Genomic DNA, 11,165 nt, shown 5'->3' on the forward strand with positions numbered 1-11,165 from the left:
CGTCAAACCTGTAAAACCCATTCTTCAAGCCGCTTTGCAGGCTCAGGCAGTAAGGAAAACATGGCTCATCGCTAAAGGGTAAACGCAAATCTCAACGACAGTGAAAAGAAACGGATTTTCTCTTCCATTTGTTTTCCCTTGAAAGGACATTCATTTCCTCCTCCCAACCTAGTGTAGTTGTTCATGTCCCTCCGTGTTTTGCTTGTTCATCTTGTAATAGTCATCAGTGAGAACCACAGGCTACATACATCGGAAGCAGCTTTTATTGACAGGTTGTTTCCAGAAACCAAAAAAAGCCATGAGCTGTCAGTTAACACCCTGTGCCTCCAAGATGCCTCCAGGGTGGCACTTGCAGAAGGGGTGCAAACTGCCTCTTTCAAGGTCCAAGTCTTTTATCTTCCTGTACAGCTTATCTTAGAAACTTTGTGACCTTACCCTGTTGTTGGCTTTTGTTCCCCTCCCCCCTCCACCTATAGCTACTTTGTAACAGCCAGAGGTGACCCGTGAAAGAATCATGATTTAGGAGAAAAATTCACAAGAAAACAGGAATACAGCCTATCAAGTTCCACTGTCCTGCCTCGGTGGCTTGATCCTTCATTGGCTGCATTTTTCTTTGTGCTGGATTACACCCTTCTGAATCAGATCAGGGACTTCCACTGCCAGCCAAGGACCCAGCTGCAATACAAGGGAGACCCTGTGAGGTTACTACCATAGTCAATGCCCCTTGTTGCACCTGACCCTCCTTCCCAGAGACTCTAGAGCATGCCCAAGTGGCAGCACCGTTACTCCCTTCGTCTCAGCTACATTTCTGGTACTGGTTAGGTCATGAACCCTCCCTCTTCCTCTCATAATCCAAGAAAAAAAACTTACCCCTAGGGCCATGAGATGAGCTAGTCCAAACTTGGGCACATTCCTGGCCCACAAAGGTTTGAAATGATCAGTCAGACATATTTTGCCACCCCTATGAGGAGGACGAGAAGAAGGTGTTGACATAAAAAACTAGCCATAATGTATAGCAGCCTCTTGGGAACACAGGAAGATTAGAGCTCAGAACTGAGAACAGGGTTAGCTAAGCACTTTGCATAGGCGTGGCACAGGGAAAGCTAGACTCCCTCCAGACTCTGGAGTAGTACCCTCTGGGGAAACCCTCTGTCTCTTGAGCTCCTCCCTAAGGCTTTCCTTGCTCTTTCTCACCTCCTAGCCAAGGCTTACCTGTACATCTTTGCTGTCTTTCCGTCCAGCTCAGGGACTGCAATTTCTGGAGCAGTAGTGGGATATGTGATAGGAATCTGGAGAAATTACAAAGCCTTAATAAAACAGAATCAAGAGAGAAATGAACTAGTCTAATTAAACATACACATTCCTTGTTTGAACTGCTTATTCAGCAGATCCCCCAAGCGACATGTACAGCTAGGATTCGAGACAAAGAGACTAGCAACTGTTACATATCTGCTTCAAACCTCAGCTTTCCCCTCCCGTTTTAAAAGTTTTATTTAGTCCCTTCAAAAAAGTTTAGCTTGCTAACAATCATCTGATCAATCCCTTTCTACTAACCTTCATACTTCCCATTCTATCACACTCACGTCAAACTCGATGTCAAACTCATATTTGAGGAGGTCATGGATGTACCAGCATTTTCCAAACCACCTGGAACAAAGACCAAACCTCAGTCTAGTCAGCCCATTCCGATCATACTCAAATGACATCTGTTTAGGCCACCAAGCAGGAAGACTCATAGGTCAGGAATTAGGGAACTCTAAACTGATGCATGGCATGGCAGCTCTGGGTTAGTTATTGGATAACAAATTGCTTAAGCCAGGTAAGAATCCCACTCATACCTCCCAAGAGGGTCTGCTTACCGGGTCCCTTCCTTGTTGGACTCCAGTCGGAACCAATCATTGTCTGAATTCTTGTTGTTCTCCACATACTGAAAGCAGAAAATGAAATCTTAGAAGAAGGAGCCGGAGCCAGGCAGTGATAGCGCACACCTTTGATGCTAGCATAGGAGGCAGAGGCAGGAGGATCTCTGAGTTTGAGGCCAGCCTGGTCTACAAAGTATGTTCCTGTCCAAAGAATTATTCAGAGAAACTCTGTACAAAAAAAAAAGGGGGGGGGGAGTTTTCTGGAGAGATGGCTCAGAGGTTAAGGGAACTGGCTGCTTTTCCAGAGGTTCTGAGTTTGATTCCCAGTAACATGGTGACTCACAACCATCTATAATGGGATCTGATGCCCTCTTCTGGCATGCAGGCAGAACACAGTATATATAATACAATAAATAAATCTTAAAAAAAAAAGTGGGGGAGCTAGAGTTAAGGGTTGCCCCTCTTCAAAAGTATGACTACTTTCTGTTTTAGTACATTTTTCACAACTTTTTAGACATAAACAAAATGAAAGAAAAGGATACACATGTAAGCTGAGTGCTTTCCCAGAACAGAGAATAGAATGTCCAGGTTTCCCACGGTACAGCAAGCACAAAATGTTTGGAGACTCATCGGGTTATTTTCTCACTTCTGATAGTACCTGTCCTCAGCCCCAAACTCACTTCACCATCTACGTTGTTCCTGGAGGACCCTGTGCTAGCTTTCATTAGCAGCCACAGGTTAGTGACTCAAACCAGAACTTCAGGTTCTAGTATTCAACTGCGTGTTTCAGTTTATTCCATTTATTTACTTATTTATTTATTTATTTATTTAATTTTTTAAGACAGGGTTTCTCTGTGTTGCCCTGGCTGTCCTGGAACTGTTTTGTAGCCCAGGCTGGCCTTGAACTCACAGAGATCCACCCACCTACCCACCTCTGCCTCCCCAGTGCTGGTTTTAAAGGTATTTACAACCACTGTCTGGCTTCAATTTATACCTTTATCTAACAGAAAACAGAAACTCAGCACTCCCATCTGGATTTTATATTGTATCCCTCACCTCTTCCACTTCAGGGACTCCTGCCCAACCAACATTTTATAATTAAGAATGACCTTGACATTTTGATCCTCCTGCCTCTCCTGAGTGCTGGAATAACAGGTGTGAACCGCCACGCAAGTTCTCAATTTCAGGAGGCAGTCTCAGTCACTAAACCAAAAGACCAACCTTCACCCTTGACCTTCCCTTTCCTTTCCCCACTAATATTTCATGATGTCCTGCTGACTTTAGTTTCTGCTATTTGCCTGTTACAAGGTCTCTCTGTAGCCAGGGCTGGCAATAAAGTCAGTGAAATCCTTCTGCCTCTGCTTCCCCCATACTAGGTTTATAGGTATGTACCATGACATCCAGCCTTAGCCCAATTTTTACTTTTTCTTTTCTTGATAGGGTCTCACTAAATTGCTCAGGCTGGCCTTGAACTCATTCTGTAACCCAGGAAGGCTTTGAAACTGTCCAAGCTGGCCTCAGACCTGAAATTTTTCTGCCTCAGCATCACAACTGCTGCAATTACAGGATCCCAGCTTATAGCATGCTGTTGCTAACTTGCATTCCTTTGCCCACGCTGTCCTTATATTGTTCTCTTTTTCTTTTCAAAACAAAACTCTTAAAAATATCTATGTGTGTGAGTGATTTTTTTTTCTGCCTGTATATACCACACGTGCACATGGTACCTGGGGAGACTCAGAACCCCTGAAACTGGATAACTGTGAGCCACCACTTAAGCGCTGGGAACCAAACCAGGTCCTCTGCAAGGGCAGTAAGTGAGCTACCTCTCCAGCCTCTGTCCTTATGTCTTGAGTATCTTTTTCCTATCTTTAGGTTTTAGATGCATGTGTGTGTATCCATGTCAAGACTGTGCATGTGGTAGCCGGAGGACACTCAAAGGATCCTGTTCTCTTCATGTGGGTTCCAGGGGCCAAACTCAGGTTGTCAGGTTGAGTAGCCCATCTCTACAAACTGAGCCATCTTTCTCTCGCCCCTGTGTTTATAACTTAAGTTTCAATTCAAGATTTACCACTTTTTTTTTTTAATATTTATTTATTATGTATACAATATTCTGTCTGTGTGTATGCCTGCAGGCCAGAAGAGGGCACCAGACCCCATTACAGATGGTNTTATGTATACAATATTCTGTCTGTGTGTATGCCTGCAGGCCAGAAGAGGGCACCAGACCCCATTACAGATGGTTGTCAGCCACCATGTGGTTGCTGGGAATTGAACCCAGGACCTTTGGAAAAGCAGGCAATGCTCTTAACCTCTGAGCTATCTCTCTAGCCCCGATTTACCACTTTTTTAAAAAAGATTTATTTATTGTGTACACAGTGTTCTATCTGCATGCATGACTGCACACCAGAAGAAGGCATCAGATTTCATTATAGATGGTTGTGAGCCACCATGTGGTTACCAGGAATTGAACTCAGGACCTCTGGAAGAGGAGCCAGTGCTCTGAACCTCTGAGCCGTCTCTCCAGCCACAAGTTTTCTCACTTCTGAGTATCCTTACCTTAGCAAACTAAAGTTGAATCACACATCCCTCCCCATACTCTCAAAATATACTAGTTATGTCTGTCTTTCCACTTAAATACTGTTCCTGTCAACCTCAGTAGGACCCTTCTTAGTGGCTTTGTATACCTTCCAGGGTACTAGGAACACAATAATGTTTTATTGTTGTGTTTGAGGCAGGGTCTCATGTAGTCCAGAATGACCTGGACTTCCAATCCTCTTGCCTCCACATCCCGGGTGCTGAGAATGCTCGAGTCACTCCAGTCTATGAGGTGCTAGGTGTAGTAGAACCCTGCTAAGCAAGCACTCAGCCAGTTTCTCAGTGAAGCAATACATAAGAAAGAAGAGCTGACAGAAACCACCATAAGGGGTGTAATCTTTCTCGTGACACAACAGATTAGCTGAAAGGATGGCTATTTTATAAGTCGAGGCACCAATCTAACGCCTTACGTTTTCAGTTCTGACATTCATTCCTTTCATTCATTCCATTAATTTCATCACGAAGAATGAAAGAGGAGCAGTGATGGGCTGAGACCTCGGGCTCTAAGAAGCGCTTTTGACCCCCATTCCTACATTCGGTAGAGCAAACACCTGGAGCGGGAGCGACACGTCACCTTCCAGGAACACTGCTGTTTTTTCCTTCAAGGTCTAGTCCTACTGTACACCTAACCAGAATCTCTCTGTATCCTTCCCTCCGTCCACCCGCAACCCCCCCCCCCAGACTCCCAAATAGTCGCATTTCTATGAATTTATAAACTTAAAAACCGGAAGCGGCTTCCACACGGAGCCAATTTCTGAGAACACCTGATTCCCCGCCATCCCTTTGCTACGCGGTCAACCGCAGCAGTAAAACTGACCCGGATAAGGGACTGATATTCCTCCTTTAGTCGCTGCACCCACAATTCCCGATCTCGGGGTCCGGCGTTAGTCTTCAGCACCGGGATCTCGGACACGACCCGCCGGGTAGCCTCATCCGCCATCTTGGACCAGGGCACAAGAAAAATGCGGAAGTGGAGTTGCTTGTTACTTACTCAGTGCTTCGCCATCTTTACTATGGGAAGATGAGGCGTTGTGTTGCCTTAAAGCCGTCTCTGAATGCACTCTTATTTTCTTGTAAGAGAATAAAATAGACCCTCTGGTGTGAGCCTCCGGAAGAACAGAATGAAGACGGGTTACTCCGTCCAAAATATGGCACCTATCATTAAACCACACCGGAGACAGCGCAAAGAGTGACTTCCGCTCATGCTCAGAAGCAATCTTGGAAAAGCCCACGACCTTCCCAAACCAGGAAAGTAGTTAGAATTTCATGTTTTCCGAGACACTTTTCAAAGTACTGTCTCCTAGAATGTACAATTTACGTGTTTGTGCTCCGAGTTACCTCCTTAGTTTATACAATACCTACCCTGAAAAACGAACACCACCTAATCAGGAAGTACACGTGCTTGTTTGTTTGTTTGTTTTTTTGTATTTTTTTATTGATTTTTATTGAGCTCTACATTTTTCTCTGCTCTCCTCCTTGCTTCTCCCCTCCCCCCTTCCACCCTCCCCCAGGTTCCCCATGCTCCCAATTTACCCAGGAGATCTTGTCTTTTTCTACTTTCTACTTCCCATGTAGATTAGATCTATGTAAGTCTCTCTTAGTGTCCATATTGTTGTCTAAGTTCTCTGTGATTGTGGTTTGTAGGCTGGATTTCTTTGCTTTATGTTTAATAACCACCTATGAGTGAGTACATGTGATAATTGTCTTTCTGTGTCTGAGTTACCTCTCTCAAAATGTGTTCTAGCTCCATCCATTTGCCTGCAAAATTCAAGGTGTCAATTTTTCTGCTGTGTAGTACTCCATTGTGTAAATGTGCCACATTTTCCTTATCCATTCTTCGGTCGAGGGACATTTAGGTTGTTTCCAGGTTCTGGCTATGACAAACAGCTGCTATGCACATATCTGAGCATATGTCCTTGCTTACTTGTTTTTAAAGAGGACAGTCTCACATAGGATGGCCTGGAACTCTTCTTGCTTATGTAAAATAATGAATGTGTCTATGTTTTAAAACCAACTGAAAGATAAAACATTTTGAAAAGAGTTACTGAATATCTTTTGTGTGCTATGCAGGAAGTATATAGACATATTTGGTCCAGGATGAATTCTCCCAAATGGTTAGAGGACAGACACGGAGTGCCTATTCTTAGCTTAAGACAAGTCTTCTGGTAACATTTTGTTGATTTTGAGACAGGTTCTCACTATGTAGACCAGGCCGGCCTCCGACTCAGAGAGCAGCCTGCCTGTCTCCCAAGTGCCATCAGGTAATTTTTAAACTCATTTGATGCTAAGAAATCTCACTGGGACACAGTGGCCCACACTGGTTATCCTAGCATGGGCTGCGGTGGGGTGGGGCAAGACAGGAAGATTGCTGCAACTCAATCTAAAACAAACAGACGCCCCTATGTGGCAGCTGTGGTGGTGCACACTTCTGAGTTTGAGTCTACACAGGCAGCAGATCCCGTCTCAAAGAAAACAAGAACAAATGTGGAAATGGCTCAAGTGGGTATAGGTGCTTGCAGCCCAAGCCTGGCACCTGAGCCATCCCTGGAACCCACATATGGAAGGAAGGAGAAAACCAACTCCACAAGTTGTCCTCTGGCCTATGTACATGTGCTGTGGCATGTGTGCCCCTTCAACTAAAATTTAAATTTTTGTTTGTGTGTGTGTGTGTGTGTTTTTTTTTTTTTTTTTGCTCAAGACAGAGTTTTTCTGTGTAACAGACCTGGTCACCCTGGAGTTCATTCTGTACACCAGGCTGGCCTTGAACTCATAGAGATCGGAAGTGATAGGATTAAAGGCATGCACCATTACACCTGGCCTATTTGTTTGTATTTTATGTGTTTTGCTTGCATGCATGTAAGATACCATGTACATGCAATGCCCCTGGAAATGACATTACAGTCATTTCCACAGACATTACTTCCATGTGGGTGCTAAGAAGTAAACCTGTCTTCTGTGAGAGTAGCAAGTATTTTTAACTGCTGAGCCATTTCTTCAGTCCACAAAACAAAATTGTTGAAATAGGAGCGGCGGGACTGCGTCCCCAACACCCCAGCCGCATGGCTAGCTCATGCCCGAAATAACAACACACAAACTAATTCATTTAAGAACTGCTTGGCCCATGAACTCTAACCCTTACAGGCTAATTCTCGCACCTGGACTAGCCCATTTCTAATGATATGTGTAAGCACCCCAAGGTGCGCTTACCAGGAAGATTCTAGCCTAAGTCCATCGTGGGTTGCAGCTGCCTGGGAGAGCAGAGCATGGCGGCTGTCCGGTCCCTCTGGAAGCAGCGCAGAATCTGACCTCACTTCCTCTTCCGCCCAGAATTCTATTCTGTTTCCTCCTCCCATCTATCTTTTAACCTATGAGGGCCAAGGAGTTCCTTTATTGCTTAACCAATGAAATCAACAGATTGATATATGACACTCCCACATCACAAAATGAGAAGAAATAAAAACCACACAGGTGTATTTTTAATTATTGTTTTATTTGTTTAGTTTTTTTTGTTTTTTGTTTTTTTTTTTTTTTTTTTGAGACAGAGTTTCTCTGTCTAACAGTCTAGCTGTCTTGGAACCAGCTCATGTAGACCAGGCTGGCCTTAAACTTACGGAGATACACCTGCCTCTGCCTCCGAGTGCTGGGATTAAAGGTTTGTGCTATTACCACCCACCCAGCTGAGGGTTTTTATCTTACTAGCACACTATAAATTTCTTTGTAAAGATATTAGATACAGCTAAGGCACAACTTTGTAATGATTTACTAGAGATCTCCTAAGGTAAATGAAGGTTTATTTCATTTTTGGTGTAGGCACAGTGATGTGGTCAGAGAACAGAGATGAGAAATGAGGTTTTACAATTATCCTTGGTTATTCTAATTCTGTGACATGCATCTCTAAAGAAATACTAACTTTTCCTAACATTCCTGGTTGGATCTCTACATGTACTACCTTTTTTTTAAAACCACTTATAGAAAACATATTTTTAAAAAAATTTAAAAAATAATATAAAAGAAAATATATTTAAGTATTTTTTATGTGTATGAGTATTTTACCTGTATATATGTACACCACATGCATCCTGATGCCCACGGAGGCCAAAAAAAATGACAACAGGTTCTCTAGAACTCGAGTTACAATTGTGAATTCTCACGTGGCTGCTGGGACCAAACTCCCATCCTCTACAAGAGCAGCAGCTACTGACCCACTGCTGTGGAATAATGTTTTTGCCAAGACAGGTTTTCTCTGTGGCTTTGGAGCCTGTCCTGGAACTCGCTTTGTACCCAGGCTGGCCTCGAACTCTGGGATCTGCCTGCCTCTGCCTCCCAAGTGCTGGGATTAAAGGCGTGCACCACTACCGTCTGGCTGTTTTTTTTTTTTTTAAATTAATCTTACTTTATTTGCATTGGTGTTTTGCTTGCATATATCTCTGTGTGAATGTGTCATATCTTGGGAGTTATAGACAGTTGTTAGCTGCCATGTGGGTGCTGGGAATTGAACCTAAGTCCTCTGCAAGAGCAGCCAGTGCTCTTAACTGGTGAGCCTTCTCTCCAGTCCCTGGAATAATCTTTTTTGTACACTGTGAAGATGTGTCTTTGTCAAAGCACCTTCTGATTGGTTTAATACAGAGCTGAATGGCCAATTGCTAGGCAGGAAGAGGTTAGGCAGTATTTCTGGGAAAGACGCCAGAGGACACGGAGAGAAAACAGGAAGTGCAAGATGAAAGAGAGGTAAAAAGCCACAAGACAAAATGTAGATTAATATAAATGGTTCATTTAAGTTATACGAGCTAGTGGGACAATCTTAAGCTATATGCTGAGCTTTCATAATTAATAAGTCTTTGTATCATTATTTGGGAGTTGGCAATACAGAGAAAGACTTGCTACAAGCCCTCTCTTCAGACCTTCTACCTCTGTTTTTGATTCTGAGAATCTAAACTTTTTGAACATAGTATATTCCCAGCACCCAGTGGCTCACCATCTTCCACCTTCTATAATTTCAATTCCAGAGGATTCGACACCCTCTTCTGGGCTTCATGAACACTGCTGAGGACCAGCCCAGACATAACTATTTCTCGTACCAACGTGGAGGTGTGGGAATAATTGAAGCACAGTTTATACGACATTATCGGGAAGGAGTCTCTTCCCAGTGTTCATTCAAATCCTGAAGATCACCCGCATTTATCATCCAAACAGGTTTTAAATCAAAACGTAAACTGAGGGGGAAGTTCATTAGCATTCTGTTTTCCAGGCGTGGGGAGAATGACTTTGGTCATGTCCACACCTGTGCCTATTCTGTCCTGTAGACTGAAAAACACCTCTTCCCCAGGCGACCTCCAAAATTACAATAGAAGGAGCAGAACGACATTAGCATATCCTGACCACTTGCTTAGGATGGTGTCAGGCTGTCTCAATATCAAAAGGCTAGGCGACCACCTTCTGTGTGGGAGGTTCAAATTGTGCCTTGCCAGGTTGCTCAGAAATCTGACTACCATACAGTGTAGGAATATGGGCCTGTATAATCCGGCCCCCACAGAACACGAGGCATGCATGTGGATGCACATATATACCATGCAGTCAAAACACTCACACAGAAAAAAAAAAAACTTAAAACTTAATACTTTCTTTGAACATACTATGATATTGGGACATACCCACTGATATTTAAAAATCACTGGTTCAGTGCTGCTGAGATGGTTCAAAGGGCAAGAGCACAAGCCTGAGTTTGACCCTAAGAACCCACATCAAAGTGAGGGACTGTGTAGGCAGACTTTCTTTCCAACCTACTAGTTCCCCAATAACCAACTTGGAGTCTTACACTAATTACAAATGCTTAGCCAAGAGCTCAGGCCTATTACTAGCTCTTAAAAATTTAAATTAACCAGTATTTCTTATTTACCCTCTGCTAATGTTAGCACCTCCTTTCAACGCAGCACATTCATCTCTCTTGCTTCTCTCTGCATCCCTCCTGATTATTCCAACTTCTTCCCAGGATCCTCTCTGCCTCCAAAACCCTGCCTAGCAATTGGTCAATCAGCTTTTTATTAACAATCAGAGCAACACATTTTCACAGTGTACAGGATTCTTCCACAGGAGGACCGACTCCACAAAGTTTCACATATGATGTTGTGTTATGCACATGCATCACACAAAAATAAAAAAAAAATCACTGATCCATGTGAGATTAAACTTTCAATGAACATGCCCAAGTTTGAAGAAATATTTCCTAAAGCCACACTCAGAGAATTCAGGCAGCATTCTGCTCACAGCAAAAGCCTGTCCCTGAATACAACTAATAAACCTGGGGTAGTGGCTCATCCAGGTAAGCTAGAATTCAGATCAGTTTGTAGACAAATAATCAAGACCATTAATCAGTACACATGGTACAAAGAGCCCTCTTAGCAGGACAAAGATCTTCATTGCTTCATAGTGCAAACCAGGGTAAAACAGGAGGGGGACTATCAAATTTAGTCTTTTCAAGTGGTCTCTTTCTCTCCTCACCCCCTCTCTCTGGTTTTTCGAGACAGGGTTTCTCTGTGTAACAGTCCTAGCTGTCCTTGAATGAGTCTTTTTTTTAAATATTTATTTATTTATTATGTATACAATATTCTGTCTGCGTGTATGCCTGCAGGCCAGAAGAGGGCACCAGATCTCATTACAGATGGTTGTGAGCCACCATGTGGTTGCTGGGAATTGAACTCAGGACCTTTG

General features: G+C 43.4%; 1 protein-coding gene across 1 annotated transcript; it reads right to left on the bottom strand.

Annotated features, from left to right (window-relative positions):
• Positions 1-245: 245 nt before the first annotated feature.
• On the bottom strand, positions 246-5,629 carry Ufc1 (ubiquitin-fold modifier conjugating enzyme 1). The gene is made up of 6 exons (XM_050143116.1): positions 5,275-5,629; positions 1,860-1,927; positions 1,584-1,647; positions 1,213-1,289; positions 871-961; positions 246-675 (listed from the first exon to the last, which is right to left on the bottom strand). Exons 1-6 carry the CDS (start codon positions 5,395-5,397, stop codon positions 595-597), a joined length of 504 nt encoding a protein of 167 aa, XP_049999073.1. The 5' UTR covers positions 5,398-5,629; the 3' UTR covers positions 246-594.
• Between the last annotated feature and the right edge of the window lie 5,536 nt (positions 5,630-11,165).

Source organism: Alexandromys fortis, unplaced genomic scaffold (assembly GCF_014885135.2).
Source record: "Alexandromys fortis isolate MF-2015 unplaced genomic scaffold, M_Fortis_MF-2015_v1.1 scaffold_51, whole genome shotgun sequence".
NCBI lineage: Eukaryota > Metazoa > Chordata > Mammalia > Rodentia > Cricetidae > Alexandromys > Alexandromys fortis.